The sequence below is a fragment of the Mizuhopecten yessoensis genome, unplaced genomic scaffold (genome assembly GCF_002113885.1).
Source record: "Mizuhopecten yessoensis strain PY_sf001 unplaced genomic scaffold, ASM211388v2 scaffold1375, whole genome shotgun sequence".
NCBI classification, from domain to species: domain Eukaryota; kingdom Metazoa; phylum Mollusca; class Bivalvia; order Pectinida; family Pectinidae; genus Mizuhopecten; species Mizuhopecten yessoensis.
In genome coordinates this window covers 794,840-819,311 of record NW_018404015.1, presented here as the reverse complement: position 1 = coordinate 819,311, position 24,472 = coordinate 794,840, and the positions used below count along the sequence as shown (strand labels likewise).

The window sequence follows — 24,472 nt, the reverse complement described above, 5'->3', positions numbered from 1 at the left end:
CCCAACATAATACAGACATTGAAGATAAGACAGTCGTTACTTTACACATGTTAAGTTTGGTTTTATATTGTAACGTCCTATAAACAGCTAAGGTCATTTAAGGACGTGCCTCCATGTGTTGTGTATGCGTGCTTGCATGAATGTGTGCATAAGGCAGGGTATGTTGGTTTATTTTTGCCTCCTTGTAATAGCACGATTGATTGATTGGTTGGTTTTACGTCCGCTTCACTACCAAGTAGTTCGGTTATCCAGCAGACGATAAAAGCGCGGATCTGTTGCCGACTTTATAGTACTATCTCACTGAAACACCATGCCGAAGGTACCCGACACAGCATTCCGCCCGGTCACATTATACTTACAACAGGTAAACCAGTTATAGACATAATGTAGTGGAATGGATACACAATATTTATTATTTGTTCTCCAGTGTCCACTAAGCATTAGACACTGACAAAAGTACCCCATAATCTGCAGGGATGTTGGATATATAGACAATGTCACCTTAATTTTTATATTTTAGAATACACACGCCGTAATGCGCGTGTCGCTTTAATATTGTGATATAACCATGGAATAAACAGACCGTATCGCTTTGTTCTCATCATATCATTGACGTCATTGTGACGTTAATTTAAATCAATGCAAATGAGATAACGGAATTGAGGTCGGAAGGCCATGGGGATCTGCCAACAATCGCATACTGCCTGAACTCAATATGGTCAGTGACTCAGGTTTTATGCCTAAAGTCAAATTGGATATGTCTATTGTGTTATACTTTAGTCAATGAAGAAATGTTTATGAAACTGTCACACAACAGATTACAAACCCCAACCCTTATACCCAACCCGGTATATAAAACATAGAATCAGATTAGATCTAAGACTATGATAAAACATTCAAAATCTTATTTGTATTAAAATACCACATATACTCAATCGCATACTTCCGATGTCCATTCATAAACATATTTATGAGACCCAATAAATGTTTATTCTTAAATTACTTTGCAACAATTTCTTCGAAACATTTAAAAAAAAAGTCAAAGAATATTAATCACTCTTGTTGCGTCAACGTCCTCGCAGCTGTTTGGGAAAACTTTTTACGTCAATCATTAATAATAGACTGATGTCATTTGATAAGAAATACAGTAAGATAACTGACGCTCAATTTGGATTTAGAAAAAATCTTTCAACTATAGACGCTATATTTGCATTACAGGCCATAATTAATCGGAGTCTTAAACATAAGAAACGATTGTATTGTTGTTTTATTGATTATACAAAAGCATTTGATTTTATTAATCGACAAAATATGTGGTTCAAATTAATAAGGGAAGGAATTGATGGAAAGTTATTAGTGTTAATAAGGTCTTTGTATAATAACGTAAAATGTTGTGTTAAGTATAATGGTTCATTATCTGACTTCTTCAATTGTGTAAACGGATTGTTTCAAGGGGAAATTTTGTCTCCATTATTGTTTTCATTATATGTAAATGACTGTGAGATGCAATTTTTAATTGACAACTGTCCATCGATAGAAATTCAAACTTTAAATCTGTTCCTGCTGATGTACGCAGATGACATGGTAATTTTTTCGGAAACACCAGAAGGCTTGCAAGACATGTTAAATTCTTTAGAAGCATTTACAAAAAAGTGGGATCTAACGGTCAATACAGATAAAACAAAAGTGCTGGTTTTTAGAAATGGTGGTATTTTAAGAAACAATGGAAATTGGACATATAACGGATGTCCTTTGGAAATCGTAAATGAATTTAATTATCTAGGTATGTTGTTAAATTACAACGGCACTTTCAGAAAAACACAGCAAAAAATAGCAGATCAAGGAAGGAAAGCTTTATTTTCAGTTATGAATGTATGTCGTAATAATTATTTTAATATTGAAACCCAACTATCAGTATTTGATACATATGTAAACAGTATTTTGTGTTACGGTTCAGAAATATGGGGTTTTCATAAAGCCCCGGATGTTGAAAAAATACATATTATGTTTTGTAAAAAATTACTCGGTGTGCGTAAAAATACTTGTAATGCTATGGTCTATTTAGAGCTTGGTAGATATCCATTATCACTGCTGAGGAAATTCAGAATTTTTAAGTATTGGATAAAGATTATAAATACTGATAATTGCATTTTAAAATCATGTTATGAAGACATGTTAGTGCGTAACGACAAATGGGTAATTAATATCAAGAATGAATTATATAGAATAGGTCTAGGTTACATATGGCAAACAGATAACATTGATAATAGCTGTTTGATTATAATTAAAGAAAGACTTTTAGATATTTATAGACAAGATTGTATAGAACAAATTAGAACATCATCAAAAGGATTTTTTTATACATGTCTTAACAAAGAAGTTGGTATACAGGGTTATTTAAGAAAATCGTTTATGAAAGGTTACTTAAAAGAAATAACAAAAATTCGGCTTTCAGCCCATAATTTAAATGTAGAGAAAGGTCGTTATCAAAATATTCCGCGACTTTTAAGAATCTGTACCGCTTGTGATATAGATGATGTCGAAGATGAATTTCATTTTATTCTTAAATGCCCCTGTTATTCTGATTTACGTGAGAAATTTTTAAAAAAGTACTATTGTAAAAAACCGAGCATGTTTAAATTAATTCAGTTATTTAACGGACAAAACACAAATGAATTAGCAAAATTGGCCAAATACATTAAAGCTGCAAATTCAAGAAGAGCTTTATTAACATAAGTAGTTATGCTCTCCGAGTGTTTTGTCTCGTCTGTGTATTTATTAGTATTTTCGATATTTGTCAATGTTATGAGAAAGTATATATATATATATATCATGTATATGTGTTACACTGATGAGTCGCAAGACTCAAAGTTAATAAAGAACTTGAACTTGAACTAGGGTCATATATGAGGACGTGTGGCCCGGATGTAAGCGTGTGGGTGGTATTCAGGTGGGAAGAACTGGAGCACCCGGCGAAACCAACGTGGTCGGGCAGGTGACCCAATACCTTTTCACTAGTCTCGTTCAACCACGTGCTTAATCACTCGTAGCTTGCACAGACAACCTTTTCACGAGTGCATGTGATCCAATACCTCTGCACATCCGGTCAGGGTGCCAAACACCGCATCATGCATGGTGAAAGACGAGTGCACTACCCACTTTGTCACAATTAGATGGTGTAATTAAAAAATCCGCCGTAAAGACATTAATATGATAAACTTGAAGAATGACAAAACAATAAAATATCAGTAAGATCAGCGTAACAAGTAAATTATATTTATTTCAGTGTTATTGACAGGGATTATTTATTTAGTTACAACATTGCTTGTTGCACCCCCTTGTCCCCATACACGATAATCCAGAAGTTTTGCTCACTTACGCTCTCCACACAGAGTAAAAGTGAACGTAACACCAGGAGTATCGAGGATGCCTTGTCCCCCGACCAAGTTCCTGTGTGATTTGGTTTGGTTTGATTTAGTATTGTTTAACATCCTATCAACAGCTATGGTCATTTAAGGACGGCCTCTCCTGTTTGCAAGATACATGCGTGTATGTTTTGGGAGGCTGCGATATGTTCGTGTTTGTTTCCTTGTGATAGCGCTGAACTGATGCCGACTTTATAGTGCTACCTCACTGAAACAAACTTCCGAAGACACCCAGCAGGACACCCCACCCGGTCACATTATACTGCACCGGGCAATCTTGTGGTAGTATATATATATACTAAAGGCTGTCATAGTAAACTTGTTCTGTTCCTAAAATATGTATCCAGTTTTCGTCCTGTAAAAGTGAAAGCACGTGAGTTCAACTTACAATGATACCATCCTCGAAATTCCTTATGCTCTTTGCACTCCTGAACCACAGGGACCTGATCATTTGTTACAGCTATATCTGGACCTTAACTAAGGTGTTCAGAGTAATGTTACATGTTTTAGGGGTTTAGATCGACTTTCGGTAAAAATGACACCCCCAATGATCATATAAACCGAATGACACCTCCAATGATCATTGGGGGTGTCATTTTTACCGAAAGTCGATCTAAACCCTTAAACATGTAAAATTACTGTGGACACCTTAGTTTAGGTCGCAATATAGCTGTAACGAATGAGCAGGTCCCTGTGCCCTGAACACTACCGAGTAGTTCGGTTAAATCAAGCAGACGAACGGTAAAAATGCCACCCATAATCAATCTAGCTAAGCCCCTAAAACATGTAGATCCGAATATGGCTGTACAACACATTCTCAGGTCCATGTGCTATAGTTTGATCCCTTGATGTACAAATCAAAGGAATTGCGCGGCAGCTATAAAATAGCTAGACGGAAGCTTTGAAGTCTGGTTTCTCTTTCTCTCTCATCTTCAACAAAACGTAAATTTCTGAAAGTATTCAAATAGCTGTATAATTTGTATAGTTTCGTGCTTGCAGTTTTGTCATGACATATTACACCTGCAATTAAATGATTAACTTATAGTAAAAAAAAACATGTTTGTTTGTAGAATGTGCTTCGGTGTCCAGTTTAACTCCAAGCACGGGGAGTGAAAATGGAGGCTGCCTGGTGACCATATATGGAAATGGCTTTGCCAAAAGCCAATTTAACTTCGGGGAAGGAAACTCGAACCTTGGTAACACAGTCTCGCTTGTGTCCGAGACCCAGCAGTTCAACTGCCCCATACATAAGGATGGTACCAACGAGAAACAGATCCAGTGTACCACTCCGTGAGTATGACGTCACAATACTGTACCACTCCGTGATGAGTATGACCTCATAATGTCTCATTCAGGAACCGTCGGCACTCGTTTACGGAAAGTGGCGATGTTCCCGGTTGTACGGAAAGTGGCATTACTGCCGAATTAAATTCCCGGACTGTCGACCAGTGTTACATTTTTGGGTCGTTTGGTTTTTATCAGTTTTATCACGGAATTAGCTAAGTCCGTGGTTTTATATGGCGAGTTTATAGGGACATCCGGGTTCCACATCTAGTCTCAGTAGTTTGGGAACTATTTATAAAATGGTGGAATACTTTAAATTTGCATAACTTTCCTAAGAAAGACGAATAAAAAGCCTTGAATTTCACAGTTAAATTCATGTACGAACTTATCCTCGAGACTCCTGGAGTAGACTGGCTCCCTCCCGTCTCTAGAATATATATATTGAATTAGTTAGAAAAAAAATAAACTCTAATAATTTTGGTCACTTGGATATCTGATTCCCAAGTTCTAAACTAGGAGGAGATAAGCTAGTAGTAAAATGCAGTTGAGAAATTCTTCATAAAAACCTGGAGCTGCAGCGCATCCTCGATATCCAGGGGTTTCGCTCACTTTCGCTCTCTGCACCCCTGGAATATTTCACAGCAAAATTGAGGCTCAGTGTGTACCACCTTGTTGATGAGACAAGAATATTAGTTCTATCCTTTGATGTACATCAAAAGAACCTCGCGGTCACGTAACGGTAAAAAGTGTCAGGCGTTGAAGTCGAGTGTCGCTCCTTTAATTTGTAGTCTTCAAAGGACAGGTATCAGCCTAGCGATTGGTCAGTTGTTGTTTTTACCTGAGACCAATCAAACAGCTATCTTCGTGCCTTCGATTTTGCTATGAAATATTCAAGGGTTGCAGAGAGCGAAACCCCTGGATATCGAGGATGAAGTGAGCGTAACCCCTGGATATCAAGGATGAAGTGAGCGTAACCCCTGGATACCAAGGATGAAGTGAGCGTAACCCCTGGATACCAAGGATGGTGCGAACCAGTGACCCCTGATATCGCTCTGACAGATTTGTGTACGTTAACGTATGGCAAGCGAAGTTGTCATTTATGCATGGAGCAATGTTGATCCAGTACTTAACAAAATTATATAAGATATCTTATATAATTGAATAAGATATCTTATATACTTTATGAAATATCTTATATACTTTATAAGATATCTTATATAATAAATGAGATATCTTATATATTTTATAAGATATCTTATATACATATAAGATATCTTATTTTAAGTTTATGAGATATCTTATATAATTTGGTGAAGTACTGGATCAACATTGCTCCATGAATAAATGACAACTTGGCTTGCCATATTAACGTTATAGACACTGATCATAGGGGTCACATCCTCTAATACTTATATATGTTTTACTTTTCTATCAACAGACCCTTAAAAGAAGGCACTTACCGCGTACGAGTAGCCGTGGATGGAGTCGATATCGGTGAAATCAGTAGCAACATTCAATTCAGTGTAAGTATCTTATCAAGATTATACAAGGCCAAAAGAAATATTTTGTGTTTCGATAGCTAGCTAGGAATATCATTTTATTGTTTATTTTTGCGGATCAATATCATGCTCTATATCAAATTTTACACTATGCTTATTAAGTTGTCAAAAGTGGGGTCAGGCTTCGAAAAACAGGGATAAAATACATTTAAATGAGTGACTTCGAGCTTTGCCTGGCCAATAAATTAATATTATAAGACTACAAGGAGGTGATAAAATGTTTCAAGGTTGACGGGAAAATATAGGGTAGGTTGGGATATCTAAAACAATTTTTATGCCAAATTTGAAACAGGATTTGAAGACTAAAATGTTCTTGAATTTATAGAATTGTCTTGAAGAAATAGTTAAAACTAGAAAATACCTAACAATATATTGAAATTTTAATTTGTCTAAAATTCCGTCTTTTGATTGTTTTTAAAAAGAGTCAGGTAGCTTCTCTGTTGCGTTCTAATTTTGGCAGTCTTTATGTGTTCTGTAAACTTGTAAGTTAAAATGTGAATACTGAAAAAAAAAATTGTTGGTTGCACCCTTCCCATTTATTGTGTTCCCCTGTCTATTAAGGGATAGACTCAAATATAGGGAAAACACTATAGCCCACATGTGAAATTTGAAAACAGTGTCCAAAACGTTCAATTCATTGTTTCATTGATGAAAAAAAAAAATTTTTTTTACTAAAGAATGCTTCCATTTTAGTTTTGAAATTAAATTATCTCACAGTTGAACTTAATTGATCACTTATTGATCGTTCCTTTGATTAACCAATTTATCACATAGCTGACCATTTTACTATGTCAAACTGATATCCGGGCAATAAATTTGATTAATGTTCGGGGTATAAATATATATACACTGTACTGTATACATATATATCTGTCTTTATCTTTTGGGCCAGTTTTAAATCCTCAAATACTTTTTCCAGAATTAATAAAAACTATGCAGATTCCAAAAAAGTGTACACAAATTTCACATGCTTTTAGCAGAACTTTCTTCATTTTGATTTATAAGTAAATCTAATCTATTAAAATCATTATTTTAGAAATTAGATGAAAAATAAATACAAAGTGGGAAGGAAAATAAGGGAGAAATTACAGCTTCAATACCTCATCAGTTGTTCAAATGAACTGACATTCATTGTAAATATTCATTAATTAAATTAAAATTTCTTTAAAGACTAGCAGCGCAAACACACCAACGATCACGTCTGTTCAGCCTCGATCTGGTCCACCAGGTAAGTTGATGAGCTTTCAGCCGTTTTTAAGTTTGTTCATTTTTTTGGGGAGAGTTAATCAATGACAAAAAACAGTAATTGACAACGTTTAATTTATAAAAAATGTATATCATTTTTATGAAGACCATTTTTTCTTCCCGAACATTTCATTGTTTTTAGTTAAGACAAGTTCACAGTTTTATAGAAATATTTGATGGGACACAAGTTGATGAAGTCCTTTCAATATGATATTCCATATTGCCCATACACAAGATTGGAAATTGAAAAAAACAGATTACCCGTAAAAATAAATATTTCAAGGCAAACAATAACTGATCTATTGTCCTGTGATGTTATATACATGCTGGCTTATCTTTTATACACATGCTGGTCAAATATTTTCTGAACTGACCTGGCTAGCTTTGTTATATGATAAGAAGACTAATAGAATCTATGGGTGTGGTCCCTTGGCAGGGAAATCTCAATCCTTGGGTGAGAGTTGGGTTGTCAAGTTGCCGAGTGCTGGACAACCAAACACTTACCCGAGGATTCACGGCCTGGTTAGGATTTCCCTGTCCACAGATCATACCCATGTTTGATTCAATTCTCAATAATGTTAATTCTTTAGGGGTGATGAACCCTGAACGTGAAATCAGAAATTCATGTTAAGCACAACATTGACAATATTCATATTCAATAATCCAACGACTCTGATATATCAGTAAATTTACTTTATAATAGTACAAAGTTACTGAAAATTTAACAGTCAAAACAAAAGATTTATCTGTCACGCTCCAAAGTTCATTCTTAGAATATTATTCACAAACATGACTGTGTTGGTTTGATTTAAGGTACGATTGTAAAGTTATGTGGGAAGATCTTCACGGACATGTATGGAAGTAACCAAGAGGAGAGTTCAAACGGGAGAAAAATCTTCATCAAACGGTGTGTATCCGTCATTATCTCAAGTTATAACACGATCAATACCGATATCCATATTATAATGTAAAAGATGTGCATTGATTAGGTTGCCTTACAAGCGTCAGTAGATTGGCCCCTGTCTCTAGAATATTGAATCATTTAGAAAAAACAATTAACTCTGATCCTAAGTTCTAAACTATGGGGAGATAAGCTCGTAGTAAAATACAGCCAGAAAATTCTTCATAAAAACTTAGAGGCCGGTAGCCAGTCTAAAGCATCAGCTGTAGGGAATTTCCCTTTAGCTCAGCAGTAGAGCATCGGATGGGTTCGAGCCCAAGCGACGGCACTATCTTTATCACTATTCGTCCTCCTACTACACTAACATTAAATTATAGAATTTCAGGTCAGAAACTCAGCTCTTTGTTATTCTTGGATGTAGCCTTGAAGGTCAGCAATTTCAGTTAATTGTGCCATCCTGGTCAACTATAAAATGTCTGAAAAAGATTTCACCCCTAAAGTGAATAATTTTGGATTGAATTATCTACATGTATTTCACCCTTAGTTACCCCCTATTGACTTTTTCATTATATAAACATACATCTTTTAGCAGCTGACTGACCTTTTGCTAGCTCTGTAATTGGTTAATCTAAAACTTCTTTGGAGCTGTTTACCGGCCCCTGGATCCCACTTTCGATTTGCCTCCTCATTCAGTTGGGAATTTGTCATTGGTTACTGTACTTGATTTTGTGTTGATAAACATTGGCTCGGGCAATCTTAAATGTAAAAAAGGTACATTTTTAACAAGGATCTATATAGTATCCTTACTCAAATGTGACTAAAAATGTTCAATTACCACTCAAGGGGAAATAACTCCTGCCACTTAAAAACATTGAATTCCACTGTGGTAGCAATACTGAGGGATTATTAAGGAGAAGAAGACAAATCATGGAAGATGTTTTATAAATACACATGATAAAACAGATTCTGCATATTGGAGAACATTTTCGTTGAAATCCCCACCTGTCTATAACCATATATAATATTTGCGAGGCATGAAAAGACTTGTACACCCATGCCACTAGGTTTAGCCTCACATCTTGTCACTTAATAGTCCTTGTTACATACCTTGGCTAATATTGCTTTCCTCTTTTGATATATATATATATATTGTATTTAAATTATATCAAAAGTAAAATTTCTGGTGAGCTTTTACAGGGCCCCTCCGCCACTTGTTACTGACTTGTTTTTTTTGTTTTTGTTTTAGAGTTTATGTTGGAGGCCAAAGCTGTGAGCTGAAAAAGGATAAGGATACTCTGTGAGTACACATAGGCGATATAAAATCCTCCCATTTCTGTGGGGGGAAGGGGAAGGAAGGTTGGTTGTTGCCAAAAACTATTCATTATGAAACAGTATGTACACGGAGAATAACTTACATATGATAAAAAAAAAATGTTGAATTTATTAAATGTTCTTGCAAAATTTATCAAAATATGAATTTCTGATTGCTGGGGTTAATATTAGACTTTGAGTATAATTAGTTAAGATAGCCATTCCTTAATTACCAGAACATTTTTGGTTATTTGAGAAGCTTTCAGGAATAGGATTTCAAATTTGAAGGTTAATCATCTTGACATAATTTAAGATATTAGTTAACACTTGAACAATGCCATAACTTATATCACAGTTTTACTTTATGCACAATTTAAACAATGTAGGTATTAAACGTGTCGCAAGTTTCAAGGCTGACTTACTCACGGGTTCCTTTGTCAAGCTATGACTAGCTATTTTTGTAGATGTAGCCAGAAATAATGAAAAACAGATAATGACTATCGGTCATAGCTTGACAAAGGGACCAGGTCAGGTCTTCAAACGTTGTGACACGTTTAATACATTGTTTGTGCATAAAGTAAAACTGTAAAACTACGTATTATCAAACTGAAGAACCTTACAGGTAAGAGAAAAATGCAATAACCTGCTAGTAAAAGATTGAGGCATTGAACATTACAATGACCTCCATACTATTGTCTCAACTTTTTATTCCCAAAGGCATGGGATAGATCTTGAAGGCGATGAAGGTTGCATGAAATGTAAGATCGACGTGAATGGCACCAGAATAGGTAAGAAAATCCCTGACCACTTGTTGGCTTGACCATCAAATTGGTGAAGGTGTTCCAACTGGGTGGGAGCCTTGGGCGTTGGCAAACTGATCTCGCAACTAACAGGATTAGATCTTTGTTAGGTTTGGCCAATCAAAATGGTTAAATTCTGAAATATTTCACTCATGAAATTTTTCAAACAATCAAGAAATATCAGTTTATTTTGGTAGTTACATTCTTAAATACAGTAGTCCCTCTATACTGCCTCCCAGCCAATTAAAATGGTCAAATTCTAAAAGATTTCACTCATGAAATTTCTCCATCAGTCAATTAAAATCTGTTTATTTAGGTGGTTAAATTATTAAATGCAATAGTCCCTCTATACACTGCCTCCGATTCTGTATTTGCCAACCCCGGGGGCACGCTTGGTCATGATTTTGAAATCCCTACTTTATGAAACCTTGTTAATACGATTTATATATATCCATACTGACATGTCGGGTCATACAGGAGCTGTACCAGTCAAGTTCTGCCAACGTAACTCTGTCGATACATACACGATCGCAGTGGGGAAATTTCTGTTTTGGTAAAGTTTCTGAAAACTACATACCTGGTATCTACAATACATTTATATACATGGTTATAGATCAATATACGTGTGTGGATATTTTCAAGCTAATTTACTCAACACGAAAAACACAATCATTTGCAGTATGTATGCTGTATCACAGTGTCTATATAGTCTGAATACTCAATTTGTACTTAAATTTATTATGATAAAACTATTTTTTTTGATATAAGCTAGATTTTGTGATGCAGATATTTGAACATAGCATTAATGAACATGACATTGTTTTGTTTATTTACAGGGAACCTCAATACCTCATTCATTCTATCGGGTGACTATGGCAGGTGAGTTTAAAAGATTTTACAAAAACGGAAGGGGCTCAAGGGCTGGGAAATTTATCACAGTTTAAGTACAAAGGCTTTATATGGCACCTCTGAAAGTGGATTTAGACCAACTTTTTGTGAATCATTCTTTGATCACTTTCAGCATACTTGCCAACTTTTTGAAATTTCCATGGGGGAGATCACATGTCCTCAGAATGTAATGCATAAATAAAATGTGTGTGTGTTAACCCTGGAAAGAAAAACACTGTTTAATGGAATCTTTTCAGCTGTTCTCTTCATAGAAACCATCAGATCTTTGAAAATAGGAATATTTTATCAATTTCACAATTTTAGGGTCCAAAATCAGGAGTCTCCCTCCAAAATAGGGAGAGTTGGTAAAGTATGACTTAACCCCACTTTTAAAGACATTTCATTTCCCAACTTGGGTTTTACTCCTTTGAAATCAAATCTATTAAACACTATGTGCATTGTGTGTTGTTCACTGAATTTCAATCAGGTGACGTTACTGAACATGTTCACCCCTGGAATTTCATAATGAAATATTCCAACCTTTGAATTGGAAGAGTTCAAATGTGTCTTTAAGGGTGAATCAGTAAAGGCTCATAGGCTTGTTGTTTTATAAGACTTCATTAACTCTTAAAATCTGATGCCTTTGAATTATGTCATGAACATTATTTTTCACTTAGTCCTGAGTGTATATATGTGTCTGACATATACGTCGGGTGTAAGAATTATTTTACCTCCCACATCAAGACCCATCGCTTTCTAATATCCTGGCCAACAAGAGTGAATAAGTTGGAATAACTTGTTTCATAAATGTTGTAAAATAAAGTTTATTATGGATTCTATGCTCTAACCAGTTTTCCTGTAACTCAATTAAATTGTGTGAAACAATCAAAAAGTTAAATGTAAACATTGAAAACAATATTCGGCTTATAAAGTATTTTCAAATGTTTTCTTTATCATTGAAAAATTAGATTTTTATTATTAATTTTAAAACTGAAACAAGAAATCAGGCCTGAGCAGTAAATCCATGCTTGAGCATGAGAACGGTTTCATGAATGCGGGCCCTGGTAACAATGAAAGATTCTTCTAATTTTATCTGTATTTCGTGTCAATTAAATCAACTTAAATTTTTAGTTTCAATTTATTTATCTTTCTTAAGATCCAAGGAATTTTTATCTTATCATTGAGAATAAGATTATAAAGGTTGCTGTTTATTTCTTTGCTAAAGATATGATTTTGATTAATCATGCTTCTTCAGGTCTAAATCGAACGGCGACTATGTGGTCAGTAGGGACCAGTTATACATGTTCCAGACCTATTCCGGTGAGTATACAAATTATATCCATATGTAATCCAAATTTACAGTAACATCATCTGTCCGATGCTTTGCCTTCATCCTAATTACTGTCTTTACTGAAAATGTTTCGCCCAGGTAAATGTTTGGCCTTCTTCGGTATAATCCATATTAGATTCGTCCTTCACGTTTAATATATTATATATAATATATGTTCATTATGTTTTCAATAAGAATCATCAGTTTGGAAATATGTGATATCAAAGTTTAACTTATCTGATAGGCGAAATGTCTCGGGTCAAGTGACATGAACAATATACAATTTCGTCACATTGTTGTACAGGTAAATGACACAACTCGCTCACTCAGTCATAGCTTGACAAAGGGCCCGGTCGGTCTTGAAATGTTGTGACACGTTTAATATGTACATTGTTTGCGTAAAAAGTAAAACTTTGATAAGGCGAAAGAGGTGAAAATTAAACGCAGTGAAAACTTACCAGTATACAGTATGAATCGGATCATGTCTGGATAATATCCTAATATTCATCTAGATTATATTTTAAAGTTGAAATATAAACTTCAGGGATATAGCTAGTTTCTCAGGTTCCCCTAGACTGGTCTAAGTTGCCAAGGTGAAGCAGAGTATCAGGGTTAATGCTGTCCCCCTTATTTAAAATACATGCAAAAATTCTCTGATCAAAGTTCATTTATCTTTACCTCAATCAGCAAATCTTGGTTTAACATCACAGCAATAATAAATAATAATAGACTTTATTTAAATTTGATAACACATTGAGTCAAGGACTCATTTTACATGTGGTCGACATAAAATATACAATATTTACAGTAAAAAAAAGATACATACCATACATGCATACGTAAAATACATTAGGTTAAGATAGTAGCATATCACAGGTAAGATTATAGTATCACAGGTAAGATTATAGTATCACAGGTAAGACTATAGTAAGATTATAGTATCACAGGTAAGATTATAGTATCACAGGTAAGATTATAGTATCATAGTATCACAGGTAAAATTATAGTATCACAGGTAAGATTATAGTATCACAGGTAAGATTATAGTATCACAGGTAAGATTATAGTATCACAGGTTTGGGAAGTCAAGAATATGTCACATGTGTAATTATATAACTAGTGAGTTGATAAATGACATGCAAAGCATAAGTTCTCATGATGCATTTTAGAAATTAAGAGGCACATATTGTGTCTAATATACATACTTACCACCGCAAAGGGTAATATCTGACATACAAGGTACATATACTGTCAGTACAACTGGTACTGTACATCAGATGGTTGGGTGACCTGACAGGGAAAGCATTAACGACGCCAGCCCCCTTTGGCAAAATAGTCACCAAGTGTACCATTTTATATCAATAATTAGAATTATATCTGTTTAAGTTTTATGGCAAATTTGCCGTTTTGCGAGCATCAATTTGAAAACTGCATTTAACTCGTTCACCCCTGAAATTTCACCATGAACTATTCCAACCTTTGAATTGGAAGAGTTCAATGCGTCTTCAGTGATGAATGAGTTAAAGTTGAGGTTTTGCAAGTTATTATCTACATCACCACAATAAATTCAACATTATAAAATACAAAAGACCGCTGTATATTCACAGCTGGTGCATATAAGCCTCCGATGCTGGCAGCATCATGACTAGCTGCGGGAAACGTAGCTTCTATGTCCAATTTTATTTTAGTCCGATAACAATAAAAAAAAAATAAAAAAATAATGGACATAGAAGCTATGGTTCCCACAGCTACATCATGGCATGAACATATATATTCATTGCAACAATGTATCTTTTTATGAATACACTAATGTGGTAATGAGCAGCCACCTGGGATTCTCATTCTCAATCTTAATTACCTTAAACCTTGCGGTTTATCAGTTCAGTGCATATATACAGTGCAAACTTTACAGTACAGATATATACAAACAAAGAATTTACTTCACTCTGACCCTGCATACATGATAAAATTACAGGGGGGGGGGGGGGGGGGTACAGTTTTAACCCTTCACCCCTAAATAAGGTTGATAGACTCTACCATGCATTGATCTGGATGGATCCATTTGGATCTACAGTGGTGAAAGGGTTAACTGACCCAATGAGAGGGTAATAGGCCAGTCAGGTTCAACCAGAAAGTGGCTTTGTGTAAAAAATGTCTAACTTTTATTATACAAATAAAGAAGGAGCTTGAAAATCATAGTAAATTTATGATTTCCAAATATCAGGTCTTCCTGAAATTCATTTTTTTTAATTACAACTTCAAGAATTAAGAGTTATACGCTTTTTCTTATTTCTATTTATAGGTTAAATTTTCTTACGTACTGTTACTTACATTATCTTGGCCAATATTTATAAAACTGATCAAATGATTGGTAACTTAGATAAAACAGTTCTATTATTGCCATTAAGGTAATAGGATTAAGTCACCATTTCTCAGAAGAATTTCTTCAAATTTTGTAGTTATATTGCTTTAAAGTAAAGAATATTAAACATTAGAATTTGCGGAAATTGTGATACTGTCTCCCTACATTAGATTTTCAACTAGGGATGTACTTCCTGTTTCCATTTATCAATGCACTCCAATGACCTTAAGTTGAGTTCAACTATTTCATAGGAGTTATTCCCCTTTTCCATTTTTTATGTGGGATCAGGTGAAATAATTTCAGCCTGTGCATTTTGGTATGTCAAAAATATCTGCTCATTAGATTTTAAATTCAAATAGACCAAGGCCTGTTGGAGTCTGTCGGAGTGAGGCTGTTGATGTTAAAGGCTGTTCAGCACTTGGACATATCTTTGTTTTGTCTTCTAGAGATTGTCTTGGTCAGCCCTAGCTCCGGTAGTGAGAAGGGAGGCACACTTATTTCCATTGAAGGAAATAATTTCGACGAAACTCTCAGCAAACCAGTGGTGATGGTTGGAGGTTAGTAAGGCAGAGTCATAAGTGTATACAATCATAACATGTGTAGGAGTCCCGAATACAAGACAGTCTGGGAAAGTTAAGGTAATATCTGACCAGGTTAATTTGCTCAAATCAGTCATTGTTATCAAATAAGTGCAAATGCGACATGATTTTTAGACAATTGACCAATAAATTGTCTTGTTTTGCTTGCTACCCTGCAAAAGAATCAATAAGTTGTTTTTTCCCTGTAGGTACGCCTTGTACAGTAAAGGGTAATGTGACCAAATCACTGATAATGTGTGAGACAGCAGCCAAGCCAACATCAATACCTACCCTCAAATCAGGTAATTAATATCGCAATATGATATAAACTTTATTTATTTTATAATAATTATTTAACAAGTGCTGTCAAGGTATATGAATCACTTTTGTTGGCAGTGTTAGGGGTGTTTTATATATAGGCCAGGGTTTTTGCTAGGTGTTTATAGGGTCTGGTACAAGGACCCATTCCCAATTGAAAAATGACCCTGAATTTTCCCCAATTTCAGTCTTTATTTTCCCAATTGGATTAAAAAGCATGTTTATACCACAAAGTTTCTAGTCGTGCAATGTTCAAAATATTGACATCCATGTAAATGATTGAGCATTCAAAATACATAAATAATGAATTTGAAATTGAATAAACAGAAACACTTCCAGTTAATGTGTTTATTCATTGCTATGCATTATGAATGAATAGCCCCAAATGAGAACCCAATTTAAAAGCTGAAAATAAATGGAAATGAACACTGAAAAAGTAAAGGCTAAGTTTGTTTTGAACATAGACACTAATTGAAAACCTAATTTGGAAGTGTTTCCTTTGTGTAGAGCCTTGAGTTTAGTTTTGTACTCATTGCTTGACAAAGGAAACAGATGTTTTGTAAAGCTCGCCAAACAGGTTTTCAATTGCTGTTTGTGTTCAAAGCAACCCAAGCCTGCACATTTTCAGTGTTCATGTTCTTAACTTTTGTAGACTTCACAGCCTATGAATTAGGTTCTCATTTGGGACTGTTCATTTATAGTGCCAAGATAGCCATTATTATTCAAAAGTTCAACTTTGAAACAACTATGAATCTAAAAAAAAATGCATCACAACAGGTCGTATTTTGGGAATGGATCTTTTGACAAAGAGTTATTAATAATTTGTTTGCAACAGCGACATCGGTAATAACAGAAATTTAACTTGTTCGTACACTGTATATAATTATAACCCTTTACCTTAATAGACAGCCAGAACAGGATCTCCAGTTATCTTTTCTTCTTTATATACTATAATCAGTTATCTCCCTTTATAAGCAGTCTATTTGAAGTTACAGGTTGCAAGATGTAGTAATTTACTTCCTTATAAAACTACATCAAGTTAATTCAGCCCATTATAGGTTGCTTTAAAATATCTCCCTTTGGAAATTCAAGTCGTTTATGTCCTTTGAAAGATTATGTCATATTTTCTCCCATTTTAGCCAGTCTTCAAATGACCCTAGCTGTTGCAAGGAGGTTAAAGCCCTTACAAACAAACTACCATTTTAGACAGTGCATGGATTAATCTCCTTGTAGGAATACAAAGAAATTGTGTTTTATTTATATCCTGCACCAAGTTGTTTCCCTTCATAACCTGCAAGTTACCTTCCTCTGTAACCTGCATCAAATTATCTTCCTGTAAAACTTGCATCAGGTCATCTCCCTTTGTTACAAACTTGCATTTAGTTATCTTCCTTCATAACCTGCATGAAACTATCTCTCTTTATAACCTGCATCATGTTATCTCCCTTCATAACCTGTATAAAGTTGTCTACCTTTATAAACCTGCATCATATTATCTCCCTTCATAACCTGTATTAAGTTGTCTCCCTTTATAACCTACATCGTTATCTCCCTTCCTAACCATAATAAGTTGTCTCCCTTTATAACCTGCATCATGTTATCTCCCTTTGTCAAAAAACCTGCATCAATTAGTACTCATCATTTCTATTCTGCATCCAGTATCTCCCCTTGTTTATAACATTGCTTGAAGTTGTCTCCATTTAAAGACTAATTTAAATTATCTGCCTTTGTTGAGTTCCCTTAATCCCTTCTAAGATCATTACGATGTTGCTGTTTCTGCTAGGTAACCGTGGTCTGAAATATGAGACTTGGAATAAGACTGTTGCAGCCCCATCTGAGGGGAAGGACTTGGACAGTTCTGAAGCTGACTATTCAGGTAGTTTGGATGCTGCACACTATGACGCAAACGCAGGAGGTAGCGGCAAAGCAACCAGGTTGAGTGGATTTTTCGCCCCACCCATTGAAGGGGACTACCTCTTCAGTCTCCAATCCCATGGCGCGGCTGAACTCCATTTAAGTACTGACAACGACCGTGCAAACATGGTAAGCATCATAATCGTTCAAATCTATAATCACATCAATTTTTCCATTTAAACAATTCAAACATTAAAAGATTTTCAAGTTGTAGAATTTTTTTTATATGGTCCATTGACTGATGTGTGGTTGTGTTGGTTTCCGCCCATGCACAGTATAATAACAGGGTTTTTCCAGCTATTTTGGGAAAGAGTCCCTGAGCAGGAATTGGGAAAATATCATTGATATTTGACAAAAATTGGGAAATTTCATCAGTGTCCCCACATGTACAGGTTTGGCAAAATATCATAAGTTTTGAAAAAATAAAACTTACAATACTTGCAAAAGGTTTTCCTTTAGCTGTTTCTTCAGTAAGATGTAAAGCAATAAATAAATGCATCAATTTTCAGTGGTTTTGTTTATTCAATTTTAAGTTTTTGTAATTTTAATGCTTCTTCCTGGGCAGTAATACTATGAACGTTGTACATATAATGGTTGGAAACTTGTATAAACCTGCTTTTTAATCCATTTGGGAAAATAAAAACTGAAATTGGTGATACAACATGGTCTTTTTTCCAATGGGAATGGGTCCCTTTATCTGACCCTATACACACCTGTCAAAAATACCAGGCACCAAGTAAACCAGAATATTTCAGTCCAAATTTTAGTAAACTATTTTCAATTGCACTCAGATTCCTACATCACTACATTGATGATCCTACAACCATTGTTCCTTTTGTACTATTTTCCTTCCAACACTAATCCATTTCATTAATTAATCGTCCACCACTAATTTAGTTGTCCCACTATCTTTCCAGTACTAATATGGTAATCCTAAAGTCTTAATATCTAGTCACCACTAATCCTTAAATATTAATATCTAGTCACCACTAATCCTTAAATAATAATATCTAGTCATCACATATTTATAACCTTAATATCTAGTCACCACTAATACTTTAACCTTAATATCTAGTCACCACTAATCCTTAAATATTAATATATAATCACCACTTATACTTTATCCTTAAGATCTAGTTACTACTAATCCTTTAACCTTAAGATCTAGTCACTGCTAATCATATCTTTTACTTATTTTTTTATATGGAGGATACTTATGTAGCTTCAGAAGTGTTTCTCATGACTTTACACATATAATAGATGATAAAAGTGTCAAGCTTTAAAATGAAAGAAGGGTTAATTAAATCTCTTTAATTTGAACTTTGACCCGGAAGTGTTTGTTTTGTAGGTGAAGATTGTTTCATCTCAGGCTTCAACTTCAGTCTCTGACAGAATTACCCTATCAAAGACTAACAAGTGAGTACCAAACCTCCTACGCTGCCCTACTGCTCCCCTCCCTCCTTCCTCATCCTCCTTTTTTCTCTCTCTCCTCATCTCTCTTTAACCTAAACATTATGAAATTTCGATCAAATGTAACATGCCTTGATTTTAAGCTGAAGACCAGGTTGCAATATTTGTGTGCTTCCCATTTCCTTGAAAGTTTGAGCGCAGGCTTATTATGTCTTCCCTTCGAATGAAGGGAGACATATTGTATTAGTACTGATTCTCCTTCTGGTTCTTCTTCTGGTTCTTCTAATCTGACTTGTCCGGGTCATAAACCGTTAAAGATATCTTGATCAACCTTAAAGTGTACCTGCATCACCCACAGAAAGTGTGCAGTGCACTAGAATTGGGTCTCGTGCTTGGCTATATACAGAGTTATGGCCCTTTGTTTAATTTTAATACCAAAGTTTGTCTGGCGCATAAGTTCCATGTTATTTCACCTACGTTGACCAAACTTACCATAATTATGTATCTTTGGAAGAAAGAATCTCTCGCACTGGAATCGGGTCTCGTGCCCCACTATATACAGAGTTATAGCCCTTTGTTTATTTTTGATACCGAAGTTTGTCCACGGCATAACTTTCCATGTTATTTCACCTACGTTTACCAAACTTGCTATCATAAAACAAGTTATGTATCTTGGGAAGTAGGAGTGTTGCATTCTTAAGTTGGGTCTTGTGCCGCACTATATAAAGAAATATAGCGCTTTTATTAATTTTGTATACAGAAGTTTGTCTGCAGCATAAGTTCCGTGTTATTTCTCCTACGTTGACCAAACTTGCTATATATATATAGTATTTTGGGAATGTGGAGAGTTGTGTGCAATGTGACCTTTCTATTCTTTCAAATATGCATATTGGCAAATAAGGGGAAACTTTTTTTGTTTGTTCACAAAAACAAATTTCTAGTTGTTTTGCAGGCTGGTTATCGACAAATCTTAAGTTATCCGTACCATGACTGGCAGCATTTATTTAATGAACATCTATGAGAAACTGGAAACACATATACAGTTTATCTGGTCTACACAAGATATTAAGTTGTAAAAATAAAAAGCAGTTATTTCTCACTTTCAAAATATGTATTTGAATATTTTTTAGCATGTTTTTTGTCTCGCCGCCACGAAGTAGCGGAAGCGAGACTAATTCAAATTATAAGGTGTTGCTTAAATTCCGGCGTCGGCGGCGTCAACATTAAGTTTTTGCATTTAAGTAAATTAGTTTCTCTGAAACTATAACTGCTAGACCAACCAAACTTGCACCATATAGATATGCATCGTAGGTAGTACATCTCAACCCATGCATCAAATGCTGGATGCGGCCCTGTACCTTTCATGGTCCATTGACTTTGTCAGCATCTCCATCAATATTAAGTTTTTGCGTTTAAGTGCTGCACCAACCAAACTTGCACAATATAGATATGCATCTTAGGTAGTACATCTCAACCCATGCATCAAAAGCTGGATGCGGCCTACCTTTCATGGTCCATTGACTTTGTCATCATCTCCATCAACATGAAAATTTTGCGTTTAAGTGCTGCACCAACCAAACTTGACATGTGCATTGCTAGTCAAAGTGGGGCACAGGCGAGACATATCAGTTTGAATGGCTTGTTTGTTAACATAACAGTTTATCCATGTTTCATTGTGTTGGTTCCTCTGCTCCATCACTATGGCCCTAGATCTGCTTCCAAAGAACTCTGGAATATCTAGATTAATGATTATTTACTCAAAATGTTCAAATGACACTCTGACCTGTTTCTCACCAGTACCTTATTTACCCTACAATGTGTGCTTGTTGTAGATATTATTTGGAAGTCTATGATATCGACGGAACATCTGTGAATGTGTCAGCCTCGTGCTTCAATTCCACACTGACAAGTGCCTACACAAATTATGTCAAAGCAGAAGTACACAAGATCAAGGTCACTTCCAACACCAAACCGGAGAAACAGAATATCAAACCTCAAGGTTTCGTAACTGGCACATCAACATACACTGTCCAGGAGATCACTGTGGAGGAGAGCGTATCCGGGGCCGGGGGCGGGTTCCGCTTGTCCTTATACTCCACTGTTACAGGTATACATTACTGGAGCTCACTCATGGGGTTTACATTACTGGAGCTCACTCATGGGGTTTACATTACTGGGGCTCACTCATGGGGTTAACATTACTAGAGCTCACCCATGGGGTTTACATTACTGGAGCTCACCCATGGGGATTAAAACCTCAAGGTTTCGTAACTGGCACATCAACATACACTGGCCAGGAGATCACGGTGGAGGAGAGCGTATCCGGGGCCGGGGGCGGGTTCCGCTTGTCCTTATACTCCCCTGTTACAGGTATACATTACTGGAGCTCACTCATGGGGTTAACATTACTGGAGCTCCCCCATGGGGTTTACATTACTGGAGCTCCCTCATGGGGTTAACATTACTGGAGCTCACCCATGGGGTTTACATTACGTGAGCTCACTGATGGGGTTAACATTACTGGAGCTCACTCATTGGGTTTACATTACTGGAGCTCACTCATGGTGTTAACATTACTAGAGCTCACCCATGGGGTTTACATTACTGGAGCTCCCTCATGGGGTTAACATTACTGGAGCTCACTCATGGGGTTAACATTACTAGAGCTCACCCATGGGGTTTTCGTTACAGGAGCTCACTCATGAGGTTTACATTACTGTAGCTCACTCATGGGGTTTACATTACTGGAGATCACTCATGGGGTTTACATTACTGGAGCTCCCCCATGGGGTTTACATTACTGGAGCTCACTCATGATGTTTACATTACTGGAGCTCACTCATGGGGCTTACATTACTGGAGCTCACCCATGGGGATTAAAACCTCAAGGTTTCGTAACTGGCACATCAACATACACTGGCCAGGAGATCACGGTGGAGGAGAGCGTATCCGGGGCCGGGGGCGGGTTCCGCTTGTCCTTATACTCCACTGTTACAGGTATACATTACTGGAGCTCTCTCATGGGGTTTACATTACTGGATCTCACCCATGGGGTTTACATTACTGGAGCTCATTCATGGGGTTTACATTACTGGAGCTCACTAAGGTTTCGTAACTGGCACATCAACATACACTGGCCAGGAGATCACGGTGGAGGAGAGCGTATCCGGGGCCGGGGGCGGGTTGCGCTTGTCCTTATACTCCACTGTTACAGGTATACATTACTGGAGCTCACTCATGGGGTTTCCATGTCTGGAGCTTACTCATGGGGTTTACATCACTGGAGCTCACTCATGGGGTTTACCTTACTGGAGCTCACTCATGGGGTTTACATTAGTGGAGCTCACTCATGGGGTTTACATTACTTTAGCTCACTCATGGGGTCTACATTACTGGAGCTCACTCATGGGGTTTACGTTACGGGAGCTCACTCATGGGGTTTACATCACTGGAGATCACTCATGGGGTTTACATCACTGGAGCTCACTCATGGGGTTTACATCACTGGAGCTCACCCATGGGGTTTACATTACGTGAGCTCACTGATGGGGTTAACATTACTGGAGCTCACTCATGGGGTTTACGTTACGGGAGCTCACTCATGGGGTTTACATCACTGGAGCTCACTCATGGGGTTTACATCACTGGAGCTCACTCATGGGGTTTACCTTACTGGAGCTCACTCATGGGGTTTACCTTACTGGAGCTCACTCATGGGGTTTACATTACTTTAGCTCACTCATGGGGTCTACATTACTGGAGCTCACTCATGGGGTTTACGTTACGGGAGCTCACTCATGGGGTTTACATCACTGGAGCTCACTCATGGGGATTACATTACTTGAGCTCACTCATGGGGTTTACATTACTGGGGCTCACTCATGGGGTTTACATTACTGGAGATCACTCATGGGGTTTACATTACTGGAGCTCACTAAGGTTTCGTAACTGGCACATCAACATACACTGGCCAGGAGATCACGGTGGAGGAGAGCGTATCCGGGGCCGGGGGCGGGTTGCGCTTGTCCTTATACTCCACTGTTACAGGTATACATTACTGGAGCTCCCTCATGGGGTTTACATTACTAGAGCTCACCCATGGGGTTTACATTACTGGAGCTCTCTCATGGGGTTTACATTACTGGATCTCACCCATGGGGTTTACATTACTGGAGCTCATTCATGGGGTTTACATTACTGGAGCTCACTCATGGGGTTAACATTACTAGAGCTCACCCATGGGGTTTACGTTACAGGAGCTCACTCATGAGGTTTACATTACTGGAGCTCACTCATGGGGTTTACATTACTGGAGCTCACTCATGGGGTTTACATTACTGGAGCTCACCCATGGGGTTTACATTACTGGAGCTCACCCATGGGGTTTACATTACTGGAGCTCACTCATGGGGTTGACATAACTACTAGAGCTCACCCATGGGGTTTACCTTACTGGAGCTCACTCATGGGGATTACATTACTGGAGCTCACTTTTTGTTTATTTCTTGCAAAAGTTAAAACTCCTCTAAAATATCATTGATATAAAAATAATTCACCATTTTGTTACGTGTGCAGCGCAATTATAAGTCTAGGAATGACATTCTGAACCAGAGATTCCTCACTGTTCTGGTTTCACAGAAATATTTCCTCATCTCTTTTTTTTAATCAGCATTTATGTTATTTTGCTCCCATGAATCTGCCTTTACAACAAACTTTGACTCTACCTGAACTTTTATAGGTTGTCTTTCTGTCCCTTTAAATCACAATTTTCATTTCTTTACTGCAGATTTGATCAGTTTCAAAGCCAGCTCATCCGTGGTAGCCACAGCTATCAAGGACCATGCTATTTTTGAAGACGGAAATGGCGTGACTGTTACAGACGAGCCAACTAGCAGTGGTGGCATTAAATACACTGTCACCTTCAAATTAGACTGGGGTATGTATTGGTGACCTTCACCTCAAATAGGGGTTATACTGTTTCTTTGTGAGTGACCTTCACCTCAAATAGGGGTTATACTGTTTCTTTGTGGGTGACCTTCACTATCAAAAGGTTTAATATTATATACAGTCGAATCTGCTCAAGCGACCATCTGTTTTATGGGACCACTTTTCTCCCGACCGTTTTTTCTATGTAATTTAACTGTATT

General features: G+C 36.6%; 1 protein-coding gene across 4 annotated transcripts in view; it reads left to right on the top strand.

The window, feature by feature from the left end:
• Nucleotides 1-24,472, top strand: part of LOC110460469 (fibrocystin-L-like) — a 106,419-nt gene that overhangs the window by 14,970 nt on the left and 66,977 nt on the right. For 2 of the 4 annotated variants that reach the window (XM_021513410.1, XM_021513402.1), the window contains exons 2-15: nt 4,496-4,715; nt 6,148-6,232; nt 7,439-7,496; nt 8,327-8,420; nt 9,661-9,711; nt 10,443-10,513; nt 11,362-11,404; nt 12,669-12,733; nt 15,552-15,662; nt 15,893-15,985; nt 17,785-18,044; nt 19,264-19,331; nt 21,158-21,432; nt 24,112-24,261. In XM_021513410.1, coding sequence (XP_021369085.1) covers nt 4,496-4,715; nt 6,148-6,232; nt 7,439-7,496; nt 8,327-8,420; nt 9,661-9,711; nt 10,443-10,513; nt 11,362-11,404; nt 12,669-12,733; nt 15,552-15,662; nt 15,893-15,985; nt 17,785-18,044; nt 19,264-19,331; nt 21,158-21,432; nt 24,112-24,261 — 1,644 coding nt within the window. Of the gene's footprint in view, nt 1-4,495; nt 4,716-6,147; nt 6,233-7,438; nt 7,497-8,326; nt 8,421-9,660; nt 9,712-10,442; nt 10,514-11,361; nt 11,405-12,668; nt 12,734-15,551; nt 15,663-15,892; nt 15,986-17,784; nt 18,045-19,263; nt 19,332-21,157; nt 21,433-22,242; nt 22,323-23,301; nt 23,373-24,111; nt 24,262-24,472 lie in introns of those variants that run through there. The other 2 variants (XM_021513418.1, XM_021513428.1) reach the window with 2 other exon arrangements.